The sequence below is a fragment of the Bubalus kerabau genome, chromosome 7 (genome assembly GCF_029407905.1).
Source record: "Bubalus kerabau isolate K-KA32 ecotype Philippines breed swamp buffalo chromosome 7, PCC_UOA_SB_1v2, whole genome shotgun sequence".
Lineage (NCBI taxonomy): Eukaryota > Metazoa > Chordata > Mammalia > Artiodactyla > Bovidae > Bubalus > Bubalus kerabau.
In genome coordinates this window covers 121,612,865-121,637,699 of record NC_073630.1, presented here as the reverse complement: position 1 = coordinate 121,637,699, position 24,835 = coordinate 121,612,865, and the positions used below count along the sequence as shown (strand labels likewise).

The window sequence follows — 24,835 nt, the reverse complement described above, 5'->3', positions numbered from 1 at the left end:
CTGCCCTGGGAGCGGCGCCGCTCTCGCCGGGGGCTGCCTCAGCCGCCCCGCCTGTGTGTGACAGGCGTCCGGGGACGCTTTCTCGTCGTCACAGGCGCACGGAGGCGAGTCCCACTCGGGTCAGCTGTGTTGCTTTTAGCGGACTTTATAAAAGGTTTAGTGGGTAGAAAGTTTTTGACATTGTCAGGGAAAATATGAGTTCTGCTGTGGAGTAGCATTTCCTCTGGGTGGAATAACTTCCTCTGTACCCTGGAGACGGGAACTACGAGAGGCAATTGTCTTCCCTGCTTTGCAGCAGCCACCCCGAGAAGGAACTGGGAGACGGGGTCTCCGCACCGCTGCCGGGATGAGACCCCCACAGATAGGGCGGTTCAGGGAGGCTGAGGTCCAAGCTCAGGGTGCCAGTGGGCTTGGTTCCTGGCCTGGACGGGCCTTCTCGCCCTCACAGGCAGACTGGTAGCAGTCTGGCCCCTTCCCGGCAGGGTGCTCACCCGTCAGCCCCGACGCATGAGTCAGCCTCACAGAGGCCCCGTGTGTGGAGACGGGATTGGGGCTTGAACACGTGCGCTTGAGGGGCACAGTTCAGTCCATACCAAGGGGTTCTTGCCTCCTCCACGTGTTTATTAGCCTGACTCTTGTCTCTGGAGCTGTGAGAATGGGGGCCGGATGAGAGCATTTCCAGAGGTGGTGGCTACTTTGTTTTCGACTTGTTTGGGAAACTCGCCCTTTCTTCTAGAAGCTAGCAGCTTTCATTTCCCCAGACCTTGTTGTCTCATTTTCTTTTGCTGGAAAACGAATGGCCACACACGTAGTGGCTTGAAAGGGCGCCCACTTACGTGTCAGAGCTCCGTGGGTCAGAAGCCCGGCAGCGTGGCTGACTCCACTGCCCGGGGCTCCAGGCCGAGGTCGGTGTGCGGGGCGGCCCTTGTCAGGGAGTCACCAGCGGGCCCGCTCTGGCCCTGAAGCCCTGCGGTTCTTTGCCTGGGGGCCGAGGGCCGTCGAGGCATGTTGCCTTCTGCTGTGACCTGCTCTTCTGCCACTAGCTGAGAAAACAGCTCTGAAAGACGGTGCAGTTTGGTCAGGCTTCTGGATGCTTGCCCTGCTGTAAGGTCAGCTGATTTAAGACCTTAATTACATCTTCAAAAACCCCTTTAGCAGTAGGTGGGATGGTGAGAGCAGAGGTGTGTGTCCGGTAGGGCCCAGGGCCTTGCGACCATCTCAGAATTCTGCCTTTGATCGTCTTCCCTCTGGCCCCCCCAGATTCATACTCCCCAAACGCGAAACCCACTTGCCCCTCCCTTCCAAGGCTCCCGGAGTCTCAGCCCCTGAATCCCCTGTTTGGTGTGACCCCCCAGGGGCACCTGCGAACCGAGTGAGGTGGTGTTCTCCCTGGGGCTTCCCGGCACCACGGCCAGGCCAGCCGGCTGTTGTAGCTCAGACGTGGGCTGGGGGTGACGAGGAGAAGTGTTGAGGCACAGATCTGAGACCCCTTGGGGAGCCCAGCCGGGTCCCTGGTTCTGCCTGAGTCGGTCTCTTTGGTGGAGGGCTCGTGTGTCTGCCCCTGGGCAGGGTTTACAGCAGCCGCCTGCAGCGGGGTCTTGGGGCCTCAGCCCTTTCGCTGTGTTTTCTGTGCTTCTTCGAAGCTTGGACCTGAGTGGGAAGTGGGTGAGGCTGTGAGTCAAGCCTGCTCTCTGGCCGCACTTCCCTCCTGCCTCACTTTGCCTGCTGCCCCCCCACGCCCTGTGCCCTCCTTGGTCCTCTGTCCGCGTCCCTGGTCCCAGCTGGAGGCCTCATGCTGGGCTTGTGGGGCCCCTGCCCCTGTCTGCACGGCAGCCCCCGCCCAGGTCGGAGTGGGGACATCTCTCCACACGTCGTTCCTCGGTCACCGCTGGAGTGGCCGGCCTGCCAGCGCCCCGCACTCACTGCACCTGTGCGCCCACCCGGCTCGTGCGCCTCAGGGTGTCCTGTGCGCCCACCCAGCTCGTGCCGCGCTTCAGGGTGTCCTGTGCGCCCACCTGGCTCATGCCTCAGGGTGTCCTGTGCGCCCACCCGGCTCATGTGCCTCAGGGTGTCCTGTGCGCCCACCCGGCTCATGTGCCTCAGGGTGTCCTGTGCGCCCACCTGGCTCGTGTGCCTCAGGGTGTCCTGTGCGCCCACCCGGCTCGTGTGCCTCAGGGTGTCCTGTGCGCCCACCCAGCTCGTGCCGCGCTTCAGGGTGTCCTGTGCACCCACCTGGCTCATGCCTCAGGGTGTCCTGTGCGCCCACCCGGCTCGTGCGCCTCAGGGTGTCCTGTGCGCCCACCCGGCTCGTGCGCCTCAGGGTGTCCTGTGCGCCCACACGGCTCGTGTGCCTCAGGGTGTCCTGTGCGCCCACCCGGCTCGTGTGCCTCAGGGTGTCCTGTGTGCCCACCTGGCTCGTGCCGTGCCTCAGGGTGCCCTGTGCGCCCACCCGGCTCGTGTGCCTCAGGGTGTCCTGTGCGCGTATCCCGAGGCCTCTGCCAGTTGTCTGGGTCAGTCGTCTGGCTGGATGTAGAATCCTACGTCCCAGGTGTCTTTCCTTGGACTCCTTGGAGTCGGGCGCTGCAGGTGAGGAGGCTGGTGCAGGCGATCCCTCCCTCCGGCTCCTCCTGCCCCAGAGCCTTCAGGACTCTCACTCGCGCCCTTGATGTCTTCAGGTTCGGGGACCTGCGTGGACGTGGGCAGCACCAGGGCCCTTGCCGTCTGGCTCTCCCAGCTGGAGACACACAAATCATTTTCTCCAGGTCATGAAGTGTCGCCTGTGAATGAGTGCGCGCAATGCGTGTGCTCCCAGCCCGGCTCGACTGTCTGGCAGAGCTTCTTGTCTGTTTTCCCTTTTCTGGAGCACCTGTTGGTTGGATGTGGCATTTCTTCTATATCCCGTCTTTTCTAGCCTTTGGACAGATTTTCTCAATTTTATCATACAGCCTGTCTGTTGAATTTTCAGCGTTCCCGGTCACATGCCTGACAGTGTAATCTAGGTGCCAGTAATAACAAAGTGGTCAGTTAAGGGTTGGAGGGGGAAGGCTCGGAGTCATTCACGTGGGTGTGGACCTTAGGATGGTCTCAAAGAGCTCACTGGGGAGGGGATGCTCGAGACAAGACTTGCTGGGAGTGAGCCAGCAAGTGGGCCCGGAGCGGGAATAGTCCGGCTGAGAGTACAGTCCTGCAAGGACCCCAGGTGGGACTGCAGGTAGAATGTCCTAGAACTGCAGGGCCCACGGGGGCTGTGGAGCTCCCTGAGCTTCACAGGACTTCACAGTGGAGGTCCCCCGAGCTGCGCCGAGCGGGGCGCAGGCACCATGGACGACCTGGGCTAGCAGCGCCGCTCTGAGTGCAGAGCCCCAGGCTGGCTGTGCTCCGGGACTCCTGCAGACACCTTGCTGCCGCCAGACAACGTTTGGGTCCCATGACCCGACACGCGCTTGCCTGGTGAGCAGGACAGGGCAGACGCCCACGACAGCTGTGTGAGCGAGGTCACCGGGGCCCGGCGTGGACAGGCCAGCTGCAAGGAGAAGGACTCGGAGGGCCCAACAGAGCAGGGCTTTTCCCAGGCACCTGCTGGGGACTCGGTGCGGGCGGCCTGGCCCGCTCCCCCAGGCGGAGGGGCAGGAGCTGAGTGTGGACCTCTGCTTGGCGTGGCTGGTCAGGAGAAGAGGGCATGTGCAGGGAGCAGGGGCCACACTTCGTCAGCTCTGCGTGAAAATAAACGGATAGGTTTCCTGGAGTTCTTAGAGGGCGTCAGGAGTATCTCAGGTTGACTGGACACCGGCTCTGGGGTGGGCCCCCTGCTGGACGTGGCATGCTGACCCCTGTGGGGTCGCAGGGCACAGACCCTGGGCAGCTGACAGCTGGGGACAAGACGACGAATGGGCTCAGACTCGAGCTCGGGTGACTCGTCCAGAGTCTCGCTGCTGTCTGATGGCCCTTTGAGGATGGATTGCCGGGTGTGTACACAGCCGAGAGGTGAGTGAGGCCACGGGGGACGGAGCTGGACGCGGATGGGCCCCGCCGTGGACGGAGGCGCTGGCGTGAACGGGGAGACTGACGGGGAGCGTGGGGAGGGCTCGGCTCATCCGCGGTCAGGGCCCTGCGATTGGTTTCTCGGGGGCATCGGGGTTGCTTTTCTGAGGTGGTCAGGCTCACAGTGTCTGTGGAGAAAGAATTGGTGGTACACGTGGTTGGGGGCGTCCTGGTGGCTCTGCCATCCATTTGGGAGCCACGGTGATGTCCAGGGAAGGCCTGTGGGCACAGAGGCTGGTGGGGGCTCTGGTGTTGGGGCGAGGATGAAGTGAAGGGGCGGAAGGCTGGCCCCCAGGGCAGCGGAGGCTCACACGGGGCGGGCGGGCACAGGTGATGTCCTCAGTGGGCGTTTCCCCAGCGGGCCATCCACACAGTGCTGTGGCCACCGCTCCTCACGGCACCCTCGTTCCCGCAACCCTGAGGGACAGAGGCAGGTGTCTGTCTGTGGGCAAGGGGGCTGAGAGTCAGGGTGGGGACCACTCAGAACAGAAGGGGTGAGCTGCCCATCCACGTGGCCGCTCGGTGAGTCTCAGGAGGCTGCCTGGCCCTGTCTACACAGCATCCAGAACCAGGGCCCAAGGGGCCCTTTAAAGTATGTGTCACTTGTCAGATGTTCCCCAGTGAAGCTGTTTAATACGTTTTCAGGCTACTCTGAGCAATTCTGTGACAATAAATTTGATGACCGGTTTCCTAGGAAAATAAAGTTTAGCAGCACTAACTGCAAAATAAATCAAAAACAGTAAGGTTCTCCTAAGATACGTCGATAGAAGGAAGCATGACCAGGGTGGGCTTGTGTGGGGAGGTAGTTCTTTCTCAGGGTTCCTGAGGGCAGGGAGCGGGGACTGGCTGTGGACCATGGAGCTGGAGCCACTGGCTGGAGCCATGGGGCCCCCTGGTCACACCTGGCCACAGCCACAGGCAGAGAGCCCGGACTGTGCCTGGTTCTCGGCACTGGTGTGGGGAGGCGTCCTCACAGCAGCTGAGGGTCTGAGGATGCCTGTGAGTGTGAGGATGCCTGTGAGTGTGAACGAGGCTGTGTGTGTTTGCAGTGTCGGTGGAAGTGAGGCCAGTGCACGTGCGCGGCACGCAGGGAGCAGCAGTGAGTGTCGCAGGTTAACACTGAGAAGGCTTTCTCCTTAGCTGCGTTCAGTGAGGAATTCCAGCTGTGGTTAGTGACTGTGTCTACTACTTTTATGCAGCACAAGCCTGGTGTGTTTTCCTGGAGGAGGAAAGGGGGTGTGTGTGTCACACAAGTGTGTCACGTGGGGCTGTGGCGTCCAGGGTGTTGCACACAGGTGGACAGGGTTCTGGACAGGGCAGTGGTCCGAGATGCATGGACAGAAGAAGGGCCTCTTCATGCAGGAGTGAATGCCGCTGAGTTCTGGAGTGACCCTGAGAGGCGTGCGGCGTGCGGCGTGCGGCCTGGCCCTTCTGCAGCGTCCGGGGCTGAGGCCAGTGTTTGGCCCCTGCTGCACCCCCCGGTGGCGGGAGGGGTCAGCGGGGCTGCAGGTGGGCAGTGGCCTTATATCTTGGGGGGCTGATGATGTCCTTGTCACCGGGACTTTGTGGAGTAGAAGACAGAAGACTGGGCGGGGGGTGACTGAGTCGTGGGGTGGGGTGTCCTGTGGAGGCAGGCTGTGTCAGGAGGGAGGTGTGGAAGGTTCCAGATGAGAAGAGCTTGCTGGGCCGTCAGAGCCCTTGAGAAGCAGGAGCAGGAGGGTGGGGCCTGGATCAGCCTGGAGCCCAGGGAAGGGGGTAGAGGTGCCACGGTGCCCTGGGGGAGCAGCAGAGGGGACGAGGCCGCAGCAGGGTCAGGGCCCCCAGGGCAGCCAGGCCTCAGTCACCGTCTCTGGCCCAGACGGGCTTGTCTGGGCAGACATGTAGAGGCCCGGCAGGCCCGGGGCGTCGAGAGGCTGAGGGGTGTGCCCCAGGTGCGCAGGTGCACGGATGGACTCCTCATGCGCAGGCCTGTGGGTTATTTCAGTCAAAGGTCACAGCAGAATCTGTGAAGGAGGCGGCAGATGGGACAAGCCTTAGGGGACCCGGCACCGCGTCCAGAGCCCTCTCCCCAAGGAGTCAGGATGGATGCGCTCAGCGACAGGAAGGGCTGTTGCCCCAGAGACCAGGGCCCACGGGGCTCTCACGGAGGCTCCTGCCTGGCAGGCCCTCAGCTCCCGAGTACCCCGCTGAGCTTTCAGGGAAGCTTTAAGTCACCGGTGGAAACTGTCACCAGCCAGGTTCCCAGGCACCAGCCACGGCCATCCCCACTGGCCTCTCCGCCAAGTCTCAGCCATCAGCCTGGTAGCAGTAGGGGTCAGTGCTCGGCCATGCTGCCTCCGCGTGGGACGGCCTAGTGGACGGCGCTGGTGTCGAGGGTTGTGGGGCCAAAGGATGGTGCCCCCAGGCCTCTGGCGCAAGGAGGGGCAACCGACTGTCTGAAGTGTTGCATTATTGTTTGGTTTCATTTTTTAAAATTAAAGATCTTGTGTACACATATATGGCATTGTATCTGCCACTCAGGACACCCTGACACATCAGACTCAGGAGGTGTCAGCAAGATGGGGTCAGGGCAGGGGCCGTGCCCCGCAGCGGAGCTGCCCGACAGGACCGCAGGGCTGGTGACGGCCAAGCAGGGTGCGTGTGTCCTCCCCAGCTCGCGTCGTGCCTCACACATCTGGTCTCCATCTGCCTGGAATCAGCTGTTCGGGGATGCTTGTCAGGAGATGCCTGGGATAAGGGAGAATTCTCCCCACTAGAGTGATGCTCGTGTTCGGTGGGTTTTTTGGTGAAGTACGCTGTTTAGGGTGGTGGTGTTTACACGCGCGGAAGTGCCCAGCGTCATGGAGCAGTTGCTGTCTCGGAGCACCTGTCCGGTCATGCGTCCCGCTGGCGCTGACCTCTGGTTGCCTCTGCGTCCAGGAGACACACAGCTGCAGCTGCTCCCTGCAGGCGGCTGCTGGGAAGAGAGCTCTGCAGTCAGGCGTGAACCTTCCAGGGGATGGAAGTGTTAGTGTCTCTTAGATGCAGAGCTTTGTTCCGGTGGGGAAGTTCCTTCTGCTCTTAACTTGCTGAGAGTGTGTGTCTCTGGGGAGATCTTAGCCTCTCTGCCCTTTTAGCTTTTGTCGTAGACGGCATTCGTTTCTTAGGCGCAGCCCCTCAGGTTCCAGGGTGCCTCCTGCACGCTCTGCAGGCGGTGCTGCAGCTGCTGCTGGTCTGCGTCCCCCGGGCCTCCTGGCCTGTGCTGTGCAGCCTCGCCCACAGTCGGGAACACCACCCACTGTGTGCTCGGACGTGTCTGTCTGGGGCAGGCTGCCACACGCAGGTTTGGCAGAACCCGCCTGGCTTAGTGTCCTTAGGGGTCCAGAACTCTCGATTCTGTTTCCATTCACCTCACTTCTTGTGAGCTGTTTTCAAGCAGTTTGTCAAATTCCTTAGGAGTTTTCAGCTCTGTTGGCATGAAGTTATTCCTGACATTCTAATGTTGCTCACATGTGACTTTAGGGAGGTGTTCTGGGCCCCCTGTTCTCCCGACCTCCTCTGCTGCTCTGGTTTGTCCTGTCACCTGCGGTGTCTGAACGGCATGCCTGCTCATGGCGTTTATCACTTCCTGTCCATCTTCTCTTTGAGAACGTTGGCTCTGGGGATCTGTGTCCCCTGCTCCCTGACCTCTGAGGTCGCACGTGCAGCGTCTGTGCCTGTGTCACTGGCCAGGTCCCAGCGACGCTGAGTGCAGGCCCCCTCCCCGCCTCCCCCCGGAGCTCTGGGAACGTCTCCCTGACGGTGGCTGAGTCCTGCAGGGGCCTGGTTGCCTGCTTCTCTGCTGCCGCTTGCCCCAGCCCTGCACTGTGCTCGCTGGCCACAGGCCTGGCGCCGCCATCCGCGCACACACGTGCCCGTTGGCATGTCTGTCCCCTGCGGTGGCCCAGAACCCGCACGGAGCCTGCAGGAGTCCTCGTGTGGCTTCCCTGGGTGAGCTGCCCTGGGGACACCTTCCAGGGCAGGAACTGCGAAAGCAGTCCAGGAGTCACATGGCTGCTCTCTCAGCCTCCTGCCAGGTCACCCAAAGCCCACCGCCTCCCCGGGAGCTTCTCTGGGCCCCCGGGCATGTGGGGCAGCCGCAGCTGTCCTCAGCCTCCCCACCACCACCAGCCCCCGGGCCTCGAGCCACCAGGCTCCTGTCGGGGCTGCCCGTCGCCATGGCTCCTGCGGGTGCTTCACCGTCAACCAAGCTTGCTTTTCTTTTTGTTCCGAGTAGGTAAAGGAAGAGACCTGTGGACCTGAGCAGCTGAAGCTGCCTGTGCGAGGGCGGGCTCCGTGGAACGGCGCGCGTGGGTGACACCCCGTCCCTGTGTCTCCACGGGCTTCAAAATGTAGCAGAAGACTGGCTCTGTGTACAGGTAACGCAGTGCATGTGAGTGGATTAAGCTTACCTCGAATTACACTTTGTTTTCCACTTACTCTGTTGTAGCCGTAGAAAAAGTCAGTGCCTTGTAGCTCCTTTAAAATTTCATCTCTGATGGCTCCAGAGCAGGTTCGAACACAGTTACTGACATGTATTCCAGTTTTTTCTGATTAGTCTTTCTGATCAGCTCCATTTCACTGTCTGCTACATGGGGTTCTTCATAGCTTCTACAAGAAACGTAACTGCAGGGCTGTGTATGTCACACAAGTGACGTGACCTTGAACAGCAGGTGCCATTTCTGTGCTAGAAAATGGAAACACCGCGAGAGACGCAAGGAAGGCGCAGACGTGAGGAGCCAGAGCACGGAGGGCGCAGCAGACGAGGCGTGAGCGCAGCGCACCCGTAGACGCGGCGGCCGATGCAGAGGCAGCAGGAGCGACGACGGCCTCGAGGAGGTGGGCACGGGCTTCCCGCGCAGGCCCCCGGGTCCTGGCCGAGGTGGGGCGACAGCGGGCGTTGGCTGCTTGCAAGCATGGCTGGTCACGCACCTGACTGGCGTGGGGGGCCGTGTGGGCAGAGCTGGAGGCCGGGCCCCCCGTGGGGCTCAGGCTTTGGTAGGGGCGCCCCTGCATAGGGGCCCTTGCCTGGGTGTCACCCGTCATGCCGTTGGGGACGCACAGGGCTTTCTTCCTGAGGACCCTGCCCTCCTCGGGGCTGCTGAGTGTGTGGAGACCTCGTGCACCTTCGCTTCCTCGGTGAAGTCGCCCCCCCGCTGACCCCCACCGAGGCTTCCCGAGTCAGCGTCCCTGCGGTTGTCCTTGGGTGGCGACCCTTGCTGCCAGCCTGCCTTCCATTTACCAGCTCACGTTCTGTGAGAAAGGGTGCCCCTTCCTTGCCTGTCTGTCCGTGTGGCCTCATAGGCTCCTGTGTTGCTCCGCTGGCCGCCAGCAGTGATGGTTGCTGTCTCGGCTGGAAGCACAGAGGCCCACCGGGTCCTCGCCCGGCCAGGGCTGCCCCACAGCGGTCACTCCCAGGGGCCAGGGCTGGCGGAGCGCCCAGCGGTGCTGGCTCCTGCAGCAGAGGCGGTGCAGGCCCTCGGCCCAGGGCTACCCCACAGCGGTCACTCCCAGGGGGCAGAGCTGAGGGCGAGTGCGCGTGCCCACACGGGCACACGCGTCTGTAGAGTGGGCGTGCCCACACGGGCACACACGTCTGTAGAGTGGGCGTGCCACACTCATGTGCACACACGTCTGTAGAATGGGTATGCCCACACTCATGTGCACAGACATCTGTAGAGTGGGCGTGCACACACATGCACACACGTCTGTAGAGTGGGCGTGCCCACACTCGTGCACACACGTCTGTAGAGTGGGCGTGCACATACTCGTGCACACACGTCTGTAGAGTGGGTGTGCCCACACTCATGCACACACGTCTGTAGAGTGGGCGTGCCACACTCATGTGCACACACGTCTGTAGAGTGGGCGTGCCACACTCACGTGCACACACGTCTGTAGAGTGGGCGTGCACACACGTGCACACACGTCTGTAGAATGGGTATGCCCACACTCGTGTGCACAGACATCTGTAGAGTGGGCGTGCACACACATGCACACACGTCTGTAGAGTGGGCGTGCACACACGTCTGTAGAGTGGGCGTGCACATACTCGTGCACACACGTCTGTAGAGTGCGTGTGCCCACACTCATGCACACACGTCTGTAGAGTGGGCGTGCCACACTCACGTGCACACACGTCTGTAGAGTGGGCGTGCCACACTCACGTGCACACACGTCTGTAGAGTGGGCGTGCACACTCGTGCACACACGTCTGTAGAGTGGGCGTGCACACACTCGTGCACACACGTCTGTAGAGTGGGCGTGCATGTACTCGTGCACACACATCTGTAGAGTGGGCATGCACACACGTCTGTAGAGCGAGTGGGCGTGTCCACATTCGTGCACACGCGTCTATCTGTTTGCCTGCTGCCTCTAAAGATGAGTTCACACCGACCTTGACCCTGGTCTGTGTGATTGGGAGCCGGTTTTGGCCTGGCGGTCGGGCTGGTGGCAAGTGTGAGCCTGTTGGGTGTGTGAACAGTGCCCAGTGAGTCTAGGGCATGGTGCTGGGCTCCGTCGGGCAGGTGGTAGATCGCACCCCAGGCCCCAGCGTCCAGTGGACTTCTCAGTTGGTGCCCTCCCATCTCTGCTTCACTTCGCTGGGCGAAGAATCGGGTTCCTCCCGCCTTGCGTTACCGCCTGTCTCTTCCGGGTCCACGGGGCGCACAGGCCCTTCTTCACGGCGCCGGTCTCAGCAGTCCGAGCAGTCAGGCAGGCTGCGCACAGCGCCTGCTGACTGTGACGCCGCGTGTCTTGCTCCTCAGACTTAGGTTTGCTTCCCAGGGCCCACGGAGCCCCTGTGGGAGTGACCTCGTCTCTCCTGACAGCTCGGGGCCGCGGGAAAGGGCTCTCTGGTGGGGACCCTGTGCTGGCTCATGCCTGCGAGCCTCCCGTCCTACTTGCTGTGACCATCACGGGCGTCCTTGCCGGCATAGCGGCCCTCGCGTTTCCAGGTGGCCTGTGCCCAGCGCCGTACTGGGTGCCTCAGTCTGTGCTGATGGTCGCTTCTGGGTGTGTAAGGTGATGGTTTAGTCTGGTTGGGGCCTCCCCGGGGTCTGATGCGGCATCATCGGCCCGCTCAGCCGTCTCCTTCCCTCTGCCTATCCTCAGACAGCACTGAGCCGGGAACATCTGTGCGGGAGCCAGGAGCCGTGTACACTGGTCTGCAGGTGAGGCCTCACTGTGCCAGGCCAGCCCAGTGCCCAGGGCTGCCGTGGGCCTCCTGGGCCTTGGCCTCCATCTCCCGGGGCGTTTCTGCCTCTGGGCAGAGTTGTCAGTGATCCTGGTTGTGGAAGCTCCTTGCACCCTGCACAGTGTAGCATCCAGATGAGTGTCCTGCTCGAACCACAGCAAGTGTCCCGGAAGCTGGTGGCTGAGTGAAGCCTCAGGGTCTCACTGGCTGGTGCTGCCGGCTGGGCGTCCAGGGCTGCGGACCAGGTGTGGGCGGCGCTGCTCGTCTCAGAGCTTCCCGCTGCTGGAGCCCTTCTCACTCATAGCCTGCAGGCAGCTTCTCCCACATCTTCTCTAAGCCTCCTGCGCCCCAGAAGGGCCCTGTGGCGACACGGTCACCCGGGCATTCCAGCGGGGATGCCGTCTCAGGAGCCTTTTGCTCTGTGAGGTGACACATAGGTTTTGGGGAGGACGTAGCATCTTAGGGGCTGTTTCTCCTGCACAGCCTTCTATTAGGGCGGTGATAACTGCCCTTGAGAGCCCACAGCACTGGGGCAGAGGCAGCACGTCCACACTCCGAGTACGGTGACAGACGTTTGGACTTAAGATGCTGCTGTGTGCTGTGCTTCCTGGGGGGCGCGGGCCCCGACTGCTTACCTGTGTTATTTTATCGGAGGAGCCAGAGCTCCAAACGGACCCTGTCCTGCCCAGCACAGCCTGCCGGCTCCCTGGCCTCCCCTCCTGTAGCTCCAAAAACCTCTCCTGCACCACCTCACTGGCTGACCTCGCGGGTTCTGAGCAGGAGGAGCAGGCGGGCGGCCTGGGAGGAGGGGAGGAGCAGCAGCGTGTGTGCAGCCTGGTGCTGCCCCGGGGCGGGTGACCTGGTCCACTGGGGGTGACTGCCTGTCTCATGGTGGAAGCAGGGTTGCAGGGTGCAGTCCTGGCCTGGTGGGAGCAGAGGGACCTGACCTGGTGAGAACTGGGGGACCTGGCCTGGTGGGAGCTGAGGGGGGGGACCTGGCCTGGTGGGAGCAGTGGGGGGACCTGGCCTCAGTCCTCCTCGTGTTGAGCTCCTCCTGGCCACACCGGAGCTGGATTTATGTTGAATCTGAACCTTTGATTAAACATCAGACTACATCATACTTTGGTTAATATGCTTTTTTCTGTTGCAGAAGCCAAAGATGTTGACCAGAAAGATTAAACTCTGGGACATAAACGCCCACATCACCTGCCGCCTGTGTAGTGGATACCTCATCGACGCGACCACGGTGACCGAGTGTCTGCACACATGTGCGTGCAGAGTGTTCGTCCTCTAACACTTGGGCTTCTTTCCCCAGAGCATTTACTCAAGCACAGAGCAAGACCCAGCAGCAGAAATAAAGGAGATCCTGAAGATAAATGAGAAAAGTTATCTGAAGTTAAAACACTAGGGGTAATTTCAGTATAAGAGGTATCATTTGAGAAAGCTAAATAAATGCAAGAAAAACTTAGTTATTTGTATGTAACAGCTAAAGCATTACATGTGGTGTGACAGAATATTGGTTTCTAGTGGCCCAAAGTGTTTCTTTTTGCCATTTGCAAATGAATTCCTTAAACTTTGTGCTCCCTGCCCACCACGGCCGCTGGCCTGTTGCAGGCTTTAGCTTGCAGCTGGTGCTGAGCTTGGGTGTCCTGCTCCTTCAAGCGCCGCCCCCCTCCCCCCCGCCAGCCTTTACCAGCAGGCTGGGTCCTGGGGAGCTGGCCCAGGGTGCTGAGGGCACTTCCTAAGGTTAAGCGAATCCTCTGACAGTGAGGATCTTTGATCTTATATTTCTCACTTTAGAAGATGCTTGCCAGTTTTGATAAAAATTTTGTTTTGAAGGTAATTGTATTTTAGATATTGGCTGACTGTTTTGTGTTACATTCACTGAATCTTATCCCATTTGGTCATGCAGAGAAGTTCTGGCGCTCTCTTAGGCCAACGTAGAATTTATCTGGTCACTGCTGTGACAGGCGCCCCGTGATGGGCGTGAGGGCGCCTGCCCCTCCGGTCTGTGTCCCCCGTGGGAGGTGGGCCCAGGTGACGGGCCTGTCCCGGGTGGCCCGGGGCAGGGGGCCAGCGGGAGGAGTGCCCCTGCCTGCTGTTGATGCCCGCCCCCCCCTTCAGTCTGCCGCAGCTGCCTGGTGAAGTACCTGGAGGAGAACAACACCTGCCCCACCTGCAGGATCGTCATCCACCAGAGCCACCCCCTGCAGTACATCGGGTGAGCGCCTCGGGGTGGGGGCCATGCCGGAAGGGCCCTGCAGGAGGCATGTCGGGCCCATTCCGCCCCCATCCTGTCCTTGCGGCTCCATAGAGCTTTAGGAGAAGGTGTGGGGCTGGGGAGTAGGAAGTACAGAGGGTGTCGTGGGTACTGGAGGCCGGCTCTGTTGTGTGCATGGATGCGTGTGTGTGTGTGTGTGTGAGTGTGAGTGATCCACACATTCACATCAACATGAGTGTCCAGACATGAGAGGTGCTCCTTGCACAGGTCCTGGTCAGGGATGTTTGAGAAACCCCCTCTGGTCTGGTGCAGCCCGAGACTGCCTGACTGACCCCTGCAGGACTTGAGAAGCCCAGCGGGCGAGGGCCGCTGGTCGCCAAGGGGTCTTGCCTGTGTCCTTCTCTGAATGTTCACCAGCATCTGGAGTCCACACTCTGATGTGTCAGCTCGGATCCTGTGTCACTCTTGCTGGCACAGACGTTTTTATAAGTACAAACTAGAAGCAAAATTCAACTAAAATTCCAGTTTGCGATTGTGGAGCGTGTTATTGTTACATGGAAAAGGTTTGAGAATTTGAGGATTGACGTTTCTGGCTAACCCACCTGTTCTGTTCTTTTGCCAGTCATGACAGAACCATGCAGGATATTGTTTACAAATTGGTCCCAGGCCTCCAAGAGGGTAAGCGTCAGAACCTCCCCCTGGACCCCTGTGTCTTCAGTAGGGCTTCCAAGGGTCTTTTCGCTTGGGGGTCCTGGCTTGGGACATCTCGCTTGGCCCGCCCTGAGCTCCCTGCCATCTGCTCGCTGGTCTCGTCCACCCTGGCTCACGTGTCTCTCTGCGTTCAGGGGCACCCGGTGCCCGGCACGTGTGCAGCCCTGGCCAGGCCCCGGGGGCGGAGCGGGGGCGCCTCCTGCTTGTGCAGCCCGGAGGTGACGCCGGGAGCCCTGGTCGGCCAAGTCTAACGGGATTTAAACTTTAAATACAAGCTTTAAGTCAATCTTATGAGGCTTGAGAAGAAATACTGTGTGGTACAAGTATCCTGAGAGTGGATGTTCTCTCCGCAGTTCTGAGCCCTGAGACTGTCCTGTCCTTGGTGAAGGGTGGTCCACTCAGAGTGGGTGCTGGCTGGTGGGGCGGTGCCAGCTGATGAAACACAACTTTCTTTGCAAGATAAGAGGCAGCAGTTCATTTGGGAGTGTTCTCTCAACACTGTTAGCTCAGTAGATGTCACATCTGACTTTTAAGACACAACTTAAGGAGTAATACTGTTAAAGTCTTCTTTCACTGTTCACAGAATTCATTCAAGAAAGAAGAATTTAAATTTTCTGAGTAAATATTTGTAGAAACTGTCATATCTTGATATTTGAAGGGTTTTCTACTTCCATGGTGGCTCAGATATCTGGTAAGGAATCTGCCTGCAATGCGGGAGACCCGGTTCCAATTCGTGGATCAGGAAGATCCCCTGGAGAAGGGAATGGCCACCCACTCCAGTATTCTTACCTGGAGAATCCCATGGACAGAGGAGCCTGGCGGCTGCCGTCCATAAGGTCACAAACAGTCGGACATGACTGAGCAACTAATACTTTATTTTCTAGTGCTGGGGAAAGGCAAAGAATACATGGAAATAAAATACTGATAGGGTTAAACATTATTCTAGGGTGTCTTAAACATGCTAAGATCTCACAAAGTACCCGGTGTGCTTACGACCTGGAGTCCAGAGCTGCCGGCTTGGCCCCCTTCCCTGTTGTTTCATCTAGAGATGTTGCCATTTGTTCCCCAAAGAGGAGTCTTCTTGAAGCAGGGACTTCAGCACCTCTGTAAGCTGGGAGGGTGGTGCTGACTCCGTGTCAGCGTCAGGAGCTTCTGGGCGGGGCCGTCCCGTCTCTCACGGTTTGGCTGATCCCAGGCCCTCGGTCCCCAGGTTCCCGGGTGCAGGTGGGAGGGAGAGGGCCCGTGCGATTCTGGCCCCTCCCGGGTGGGACAGTCCACAGGACTTCACGGGTGTGGTCCCGCGGAGCCACAGCTCATGAGTCCCGGTGTCCCAGCCTGTGTCCCTGCATGTCACCAGCGTGTGTCACCAGCGTGTGTCCCTGCATGTCACCAGCCTGTGTCCCTGCGTGTGTCCCTGCATGTCACCAGTGTGTGTCCCTGCGTGTGTCCCTGCATGTCACCAGTGTGTGTCCTGGCATGTGTCCCAGCATGTGTCACCAGTGTGTGTCCCTGCGTGTGTCCCTGCGTGTCACTGGCGTGTCCCTGCGTGTGTCACCAGCGTGTGTCCCTGCGTGTGTCCCTGCGTGTCACTGGCGTGTCCCTGCGTGTGTCACCAGCGTGTGTCCCTGCGTGTGTCCCTGCGTGTCACTGGCGTGTCCCTGCGTGTGTCACCAGCGTGTGTCCCTGCGTGTGTCACCAGCGTGTGTCACCAGTGTGTCCCTGCGTGTCACTGGCGTGTCCCTGCGTGTGTCACCAGCGTGTGTCCCTGCGTGTGTCACCAGCGTGTGTCACCAGTGTGTCCCTGCGTGTCACTGGCGTGTCCCAGCGTGTGTCACCAGCGTGTGTCCCTGCGTGTCACCAGTGTGTGTCCCTGCGTGTCCCAGCGTGTGTCCCTGCGTGTCACCAGTGTGTGTCCCTGCATGTGTCCCTGCGTGTGTCACCAGCGTGTGTCCCTGCGTGTCCCAGCGTGTGTCCCTGCGTGTCACCAGTGTGTGTCCCTGCATGTGTCCCTGTGTGTCACTGGCGTGTTCCAGCGTGTGTCACCAGTGTGTGTCCCTGCATGTGTCCCTGCGTGTGTCACCAGCGTGTGTCCCTGCGTGTGTCACCAGTGTGTCCCTGCGTGTCACCAGTGTGTGTCCCTGCGTGTCACCAGCGTGTGTCCCGGCATGTGTCCCTGCGTGTGTCACCAGCGTGTGTCCCTGCGTGTCCCAGCGTGTGTCCCTGCGTGTCACCAGTGTGTGTCCCTGCGTGTCACCAGCGTGTGTCCCGGCATGTGTCCCTGCGTGTGTCACCAGCGTGTGTCCCTGCGTGTCCCAGCGTGTGTCCCTGCGTGTCACCAGTGTGTGTCCCTGCGTGTCACCAGTGTGTGTCCTTGCGTGTCACCAGCGTGTGTCCCGGCGTGTGTCCCTGCGTGTGTCACCAGTGTGTGTCCCGGCATGTGTCCCTGCGTGTGTCACCAGCGTGTGTCCCTGCGTGTGTCACCAGTGTGTCCCTGCGTGTCACCAGTGTGTGTCCCTGCGTGTCACCAGCGTGTGTCCCGGCATGTGTCCCTGCGTGTGTCACCAGCGTGTGTCCCTGCGTGTCCCAGCGTGTGTCCCTGCGTGTCACCAGTGTGTGTCCCTGCATGTGTCCGTGTGTCACTGGCGTGTTCCAGCGTGTGTCACCAGTGTGTGTCCCTGCGTGTCACTAGCGTGTGTCCCTGCGTGTGTCACCGGTGTGTGTCCCAGCACAGCAGTTAGGTTAGATTTTTCTTGTTCACCCATGGTTGGGAGGGGGTGGTGTGTCTCATGTGTGCTGTTGAGCGGGGTTCTGAGGCTCTGCGGTCCCATCTGGACATGTCTGCTGGACAGGAGGAGGCTGGCAGGGAGGCACGCTTCTGATTGGCCTAGCCCACATTACCCAGTGCTAAGTATGCAGGTGGTTTCTGATACTTCAGTGTTGGAAATAAGGCTTTATTTCCTTAGACACTTACTGGTTATTTCCTTGGGATACATTACTAGCAGTTTATGTAAGTCACCTTGATGCTGGAAAATATTGAGGACAGGAGAAGAAGGAGGCAACAGAGAATGAGATGGTTGGATGGCATCACCGACTCAATGGACATGAGTTTGAGCAAGTTCCAGGAGGTAGTGAAGGACGGGAAGCCCACGTGCTGCAGTCCATGGGGTCATAAACAGTTGGACACGGGTTAGCTACTGAACGACAACCTTCCTGAAAAGTTATCCCCATTGACATTTCTATACCTGTGTGTATCTGACATCGAGTATTGTTATTTTCCATTCTTTTTCATTTTGATAGGTAAAAATTAAAGAAATAGGAATTAAAACTAGGTACAGGCAGACCTCAGAAATACCGCAGGTTCAGCCTCAGACCGTCGCAATAAAGCAAGTATCACAATAGGGTGAATCACATCAATCTTTTGGTTTCCCAATGCATATAAAAGTTGTGTTCACGTTATACTGGGGGCTACTGAGTGTACAATAACACTATGGCTAAAAAGTAGTGTATATCTCTTAGTTAAAAACACAAAATGAAAAAAAAAACTAAAATAATAACATCAAAGTTCCCTGATCACAGATATCATAACAAATACAATAACAATGAACAAGTTGGAAATATTGTGAGTATTACCAAAACGTGGCGCAAACTGGGCTTTGCGTGTTTGGGTCCGGTGCCCCCCAGCTCTGCGCTGGCTCTCGTGCGTCAGGCAGTTCTGAGAGGCCTCCCTGCTTCCGTTTTAGCCCGCTGTCTCACGCGTTCGTTTTTTTCCTGCACAGTCAGGTATTTCGCAGCATCTGCCTGGGTCTAGGACATGACCGGGGCATGTTCCTGGCCTTCACAGAGCTTGTGGTATTTAGGGGGAGAGATGTGCAGTGACTCGAGCTTTACCAGGTCGCCTGCCCACAGGTCTTTCCACAGTGTGCCTTGCGGTTACTGGTCTGGGTTAGATTTCCTTTGCTCCCTGCCACGTGGCCCTGAGCAGCGACTGCCGCTTTGTTACCTGGGTGTGAGCTGCCCCTCGGTAGCCACCTGTGTCAGAGAGTCGGCCCTTCCCAGGGGCGTGCGAGGACCCAGCCTGGACAGCTGTCCTCTCGCCGCCTGGCCCCACTCGTGTCTGAGGCCGACGACTGGGCAGGAGGCTGCGTGCTGCCCGACTCCATCGCCTCCATCCGGTAGAGACCCCTCCCCTGTGGTGGGCGGCTCCAGCCCCCCAGGACTAATGAGCCGTGGTTGCCAGCCGTGGACACCACGAGCACTCTTCTGTCAGGCACACCTGGAGGCCTGTCCTGGGGGAGCCAGTGGCACCTACACGCACGGGGCCCGGGCCGCACCCTGGCACATGCACCCTGGCACATGCACCCTGGTACACGCACCCTGGCACACGCACCCTGGTACACACACCCTGGCACATGCACCCTGGTACACACACCCTGGCACACGCACCCTGGCACACGCACCCTGGTACATGCAACCTGGTACACGGCCCAAGTCACACAGCTGGCAGCCGCTCTGAAATTCCAGAGGGCACGGTCTAAAGTTGTCATTTCTCATGGGCAGCAGCCTTCAGACCTTTTCAGCAAACCTGCCCTTTTTTTCACGTGATTGTGTGCAGAATTTTAAGATAATCCATCACCTGCCTAAGATTAAGGATTACATATTAATTTTTCATAGCGGAAATGAGAAAGCAGAGGGAATTCTACCACAAGTTAGGCCTGGAAGTGCCTGGAGACATCAAGGGGGAGACGTGTTCTGCAAAGCAGCACCTAGACCCCCACCGGAATGGTGAGTGGCTGTGTTTCACACGCACGAGCCCCTGCAGGTTCCCAATGGGCCTGGTGGGCGTCAGCGTCCTTGCAGAGCTGACAGGAGTGGGGGATGCTGAGAAGCAGGGTCCCGGTCCCAGGGCTTACGTGGCGGGCCGTAGCGGGGGCCTGCGGGGGCCCCGGAGCTGCCTGGAGGTGGGGTGTGCAGGGACCACATGTGCACAATGGGCCCTCCCAGGCCTCTTCTCCCAGTTTGCCTGTTTTCTTGCAGAAAGGCCAACTTCTCCTTGGCTTTGATGGAAAATTAATGGTGCTTTGAATCTGTACATATTGTAACAGTTTATTCAAACCTTTGACTCCATGGGCCACGCAGGTTCCTAAGCACTCTGGTCTGTTCTGTGCATCTCTGAACATCTGAGAAGGGGAGGCCTTGGTTGCCAGCCTAGAGGAGCGGGGGCTATATACCTGCAGGCTCAGGGCCTGGAGGTGAGGCCCGGAGGCAGCTCGGGAGCCTGGAATCCTGTCTTTGCTGAGCTGGAGGCCTGACTTTTAAAGCCGTGTGGGACCAGCGCGAGCTCTGGGAGCCGTGCTGTTGGGCAGAGTTGAGGTGTGACACCCTGGTGGTACCCAGCTGATGGCCCCCTGCCCGGGAGCCCCCGGACACACCCGCCCCCGCCGCAGCCTTGCGAGTGCTGCGACTGAAGCCCTGTCGACCAGTGCTCCTCCGACTCTTACGTGTGTGAACTCCTGTCACCCTGGGATTCCATAGCATTTGAGTGTTCTGTGGGGGGAAAATAACAGTTTAACACTTTGGATATCGTGATACAGTCTTTTCTGTTTTTGCTAAAAGGAGAAACCAAAGCGGACGACAGTTCAAACAAAGAGGCAGCGGAGGAGAAGCAGGAGGAAGACGGTGATTACCACCGGAGTGACGAGCAGGTGGGCGCACGGCCGGGCCTCGGGGGCTCTCCCCTGACAGGAAGGGCCGGGAGGAAGGGACCAGATGGGCTGTCCCTGACAGGAAGGGCCAGGCGGAAAGGACCAGATGGGCTCTCCCCTGACAGGAAGGGCCGGGCGGAAAGGACCAGATGGGCTCTCCCCTGACAGGAAGGGCCGGGCGGAAAGGACCAGATGGGCTGTCCCTGACAGGAAGGGCCAGGCGGAAAGGACCAGATGGGCTGTCCCTGACAGGAAGGGCCAGGCGGAAAGGACCAGATGGGCTCTCCCCTGACAGGAAGGGCCGGGCGGAAAGGACCAGATGGGCTCTCCCCTGACAGGAAGGGCCGGGCGGAAAGGACCAGATGGGCTCTCCCTGACAGGAAGGGCCGGGAGGAAGGGACCAGATGGGCTCTCCCCTGACAGGAAGGGCCGGGAGGAAGGGACCAGATGGGCTCTCCCCTGACAGGAAGGGCCGGGCGGAAAGGACCAGATGGGCTCTCCCCTGACAGGAAGGGCCGGGCGGAAAGGACCAGATGGGCTCTCCCCTGACAGGAAGGGCCGGGCGGAAAGGACCAGATGGGCTCTCCCCTGACAGGAAGGGCCGGGCGGAAAGGACCAGATGGGCTCTCCCTGACAGGAAGGGCCGGGAGGAAGGGACCAGATGGGCTCTCCCCTGACAGGAAGGGCCGGGAGAAAGGACCAGATGGGCTCTCCCCTGACAGGAAGGGCCGGGAGGAAGGGAGCAGGTGGGCACGTGGCCCGGGCCTGGGCCGGGAGGAAGGCACAGCAGAGATGGTCGCGTGCCAGCAGCTCTCTGAGTCTCTCCCGACCGTTCTCCTCCCCTTTCTCCTCCTTCTCCTCCTGGCTGCACAGCTGGTGGCATCTTAGTTTCTAGGGGCTGAACCCGCACCCTCAGCGATGAGAGCACCACCTTGCAACCCCTGGATGGCCGGGAGCTTCCCTTCTATGGCTAATTGCCAGAGTGACCCCTACCCACTGCAGAGTGCTTTAGGAAAGAAAAGGTTAAAGCAGGTGTCTTCAGCGGGGAGTAGGGGGATGGCGTCTTCCATGCAGACTGCAGTGAGAATAGCCAGGACAGAGCCCGCTGTTGGTGCCACTCACTGTCAGGAATCAAGGGAGAATCACTGGGCCCGCACGGCGATGCTGCTGGGAACGTGGCGGGGTCGCACCTCCCCATCTGCGGGCTTCTCTTAGCGCACCTTGACTTGGTGCCTCCAGTGGTCCTCACACTCCCTGATGGAACAGTTGTCTCGTCGGCGTCAAAAGAAGAAAATGTCAGCCCTTGGCTGTCACTCAGCGTGATTTGGGAGGTCCTGGCCCCAACATTCAGGAGACGGGAACGCGAGCTGGGCGTGTGATGGCTCTTGGGCACACGCATGTGACTCAGCTCCTTGAGGTGCTGAGACCCCTTTTCCAGTGGTAGGACCAGCGTGTCAGAGTCAGAGGGTGGGCGGCTTTGTTCAGAAAATTAATAAGATCTTTAAGGCAGCCTAGCAATAAATGTGAGAGACCGAAGCAAAGATACCAGAACCTTCTGGAAGAACACAGAGAAAATTGCATAATTGGGTGTTACTGGGTGGAAGGTTGACTTTAGGATTCGAGTTCTCCCGAAATTAATCTCAGTGGTTGTGATTGTAATCAATTTTATAAATAGGAATGTAACCAACTGCTTCTGAAGGCTCATCTGAAAGAGGAGAAAGTCAGTAGTAGCCATGAGAACTTCGGGTCTTGGCTGTGGCAGAATATATGTGTAACATATCCACGCACACACATTTATACATATAGGCCCCTTAGGAGACACTGAGATTCAGTTCCAGACCATTGTAGCGAAACAAGTCATGAGTTTATTTCCCAGTGCGTATAGAAGTTATGCTTCCGCTCTGTTGTGGTCTGTCAAGTGTGAGGTTTTGTTATATCTAAAAAACAACATTGTTTAGTGGCTAAGTTGTGCCCAAGTCTTTTGCAACCCCATGGACTGTAACCCTCAAGGCTCCTCTGTCCATAGGATCTCCTAGGCAAGAATACTGCAGTGAGTTGCCGTTTCCTTCTCCAGGGGATCTTCCCAACCCAGGGATCAAACCCACATCTCGTGCATCTCCCACATTACAGGCAGATTCTTTACCACTGAGCCACCAGGGAAGCCCTCAGAAAAAAATAAATAAATAAATAAGGTACATTCCTTAATTAAAAGATACTGTATTGCCAAACAATGCTAGCCATCATCTACCACAAACATTCAATTCATAAAAAACGCAGTATCTGTGAAGTGCAATAAAGCAAAGTCTGCCTATATATATATTCTGACATATGGCAGCTCAGTGGTGAAGAACCTGTCTGCAGTGCAGGAGATGCACAAGACCTGGGTTTGATCCCTGGCTTGGGAAGATCCCCTGGAGAAGGAAATGGTGACCCACTCCAGTGTTCTTGCCTGGGAAATCCCATGGACAAAGGAGCCTGGCGGGCTGCACTCTGTAGGGTTGAAAAGAGTCGGATACTGCTGAGCAACTAAACACACATACGTATTTAATAAGTAAAATATATGTGTATATACAACACTGACGTTTATTCCAGACGTGATTAGCGTAGTGTGGATGCAGGGATAGAATAGCGGAACCCTAATTTTCCAGTTTATACGCTTCCGTGTTGTTGGAAACTTTCCCCGGGTGCTGCAGGAAGAGGAACGTCTCTGGCACGTGGGAGTGTGCTCATGTGTGTCTCAGTGAACGAACACTGGGCTGCAGGACACCTCCCGGGGCCCACATCTCCGCCTGTCTGGGCTCTGAGAGTTAACCTCCTGCTGGACTTGGAGGTCTCGCTGCGGCCTGGGTCAGGCCGCTGGCTCGGCCTCTTCAGGTGCAGGGTGGGCCGTCCTGCTAACCCCTGTTCTGTCAGTTTTAAACCTCCAGCGTTTATCTTTATTGTTTCTAAATTTTGCCTTTTTTATCACAAACATGCCAAAAAGATGTCTGTGTGATTGGCTGCTTTCAGAAGAGCCAGCAGGCTGTCCCGGGAACGGGGGAACGGGCCCCACTGTGCCCCTTTGAGGCCACAAGTCCACCCCAGGCTGAGCTTTGTGCGCTGGTCTGTTGTTGGCCCCAAGAAAGGTAGGGCAGGGGTGGCTGTGGCCCGAGACGGGCCTGCTGGGGCCCCAGGTGTGAGGAGCAGGGGCGGGGCAGGGCCTGCAGGGAGGGGAGGCTGGGGGCAGGGTGGCCAGGCTGGAGCCTGGGGTGGGCGGGGACCGGGCGGCAGGGCTTTGGGCAGGTGGTGGTGCAGCTGCCCGGGGACGCACTCGAGAGCAAACCCGGGGGACTTGCTGAGCTCTGCCGACCTGGGTCCTGAGTCTTCATGTTTATGATGCAGCCACAAGCCATAGACACTGCAAAACAGGCGTCTTTGTGCAGCCTCCTTTCCTCAGTTAAAATCGCCTTTTGAGGTTGTTTTTGAGGTGTGCCATGTGGCCACTTCCTACGGTTGCCATTTGACGTGGTGCCACGATGGGCCCTGTGGTGTGTCCTGGGCGCGTGCATGGCTCAGGCCTCAGAACAAGTATTCTGCTGTTTTCTGCCTGGTGTTCTGTCTATTGCAGCCCTCACAGACTCCTGGGTGCTGGCCTTGGTCTTCCTGGCACGTCTCCACGCGCTGTTCGTGCCAGACTCCGGGGTCTGTGGTCTGTTTTGTTGCCCGTCTGCCTCCAGCTCCTGGGGCGGCCCTTGGTCCTTCACACGCAGATTCTTGCTGTGTTCGTGGACATGTGTTGCATGTTCTGATGTAATCATTTCACAGGAACTGTATGTATCTGTTTAGCTTTGGTGTCAAGGGGAGAAGTCTCAGAGCTGAAAGTAGTCTCTCTCTCCCATTTTTATTCTCTAGGAAAGTTTGTATAAGATTGAGAACATCCGTTTTATTGAATATTTTGTTTAAACTTCCCACAAAGCCATCAGATCTTAGTTAATTTTTTTGAAGATGGGTAGGAAGATTTTAAATTATAAATTTCCTTAATGATTTTAATCCTACTCGAATCTTTTGTTTGTTTTTAAGATTATTTGATAAATTATATTTTTTCTAGGAAAGTTTCTATGCGGACTTAGGTTTTCACAGAATTCTTTTGTCTGTCTGTGGGCTTTGCCAAGTGTCTGGTGATTTCTCCATTGCTCTTGCTAGTATCCCACTGGTGCCTCCTGCTTTTTTGGTCATTCTTGCCAGAGATGGAGCCACATTCTTTTCTGTTAATCATTTCTTCTTTCTGCTCTGTGTTCCTTTTGTTCCTTCTCTACTTTCTTGAGTTGAACATTCTTTAATATATGCATTGGAAATTTTGAACATCAAATCTTACAAACAAGGCTGCAGTAATCAAGACATTGTGTTGCAGGTGTTAAGGTAGATTTTTTTAATCATTGTGGAGTGTGGAAATAAGCCCTTAGATTCAAGATCATTTGGTTCCAGCACAGGTGCCATGGCCCTTCCTGAGGAAAGAACAGTGTCTTGGACGGTGCTGGGACAGCTGGACACCCACGTGCATAAGATTCACTCATGCCCCTGCCTCTCACGACAGGGAAGGTAAAAGTGAAAGTCGCTCAGTTGCACCCAGCTCTTTGCGACCCCATGGACTATACAGTCTGTGGAATTCTCCAGGCCAGAATACTGGAGTGGGTAGCCTTTTCCTTTTCCACGGGATCTTCCCAACCCAGGGATCGAATCCAGGTCTCCTGCATTGCAGGCAGAGTCTTTACCAACTGAGCTATCAGGGAAGCCCAGGTTAACTCAAAATATAAGGGCTCAAACCGGGAAACTTTGCAGGAAAACATGAAAGAAGCTCCTTAGCATCTTGGGTTAGGCTTGTAGTTCTCAAATCCAAAACCAAGAACACAACTCAGGAAAGAAAACTGATGAAAGAAAATTCATCAGATGAAGAAATACTGCTCTTGG

The 24,835-nt window shown here is 57.9% G+C and overlaps 1 protein-coding gene across 3 annotated transcripts in view; it reads left to right on the top strand.

The window, feature by feature from the left end:
- PCGF3 (polycomb group ring finger 3) overlaps positions 1-24,835 on the top strand; it is a 47,267-nt gene that overhangs the window by 5,976 nt on the left and 16,456 nt on the right. Inside the window, exons 2-9 of one of the 3 annotated variants that reach the window (XM_055589332.1) lie at positions 8,297-8,438; positions 8,751-8,898; positions 11,173-11,231; positions 12,405-12,522; positions 13,379-13,475; positions 14,098-14,153; positions 18,858-18,968; positions 19,800-19,888. In XM_055589332.1, the coding sequence (XP_055445307.1) occupies positions 8,862-8,898; positions 11,173-11,231; positions 12,405-12,522; positions 13,379-13,475; positions 14,098-14,153; positions 18,858-18,968; positions 19,800-19,888 (567 nt within the window). In that variant the 5' untranslated portion in view covers positions 8,297-8,438; positions 8,751-8,861. Of the gene's footprint in view, positions 1-8,296; positions 8,453-8,750; positions 8,899-11,172; positions 11,232-12,404; positions 12,523-13,378; positions 13,476-14,097; positions 14,154-18,857; positions 18,969-19,799; positions 19,889-24,835 lie in introns of those variants that run through there. The other 2 variants (XM_055589333.1, XM_055589334.1) reach the window with 2 other exon arrangements.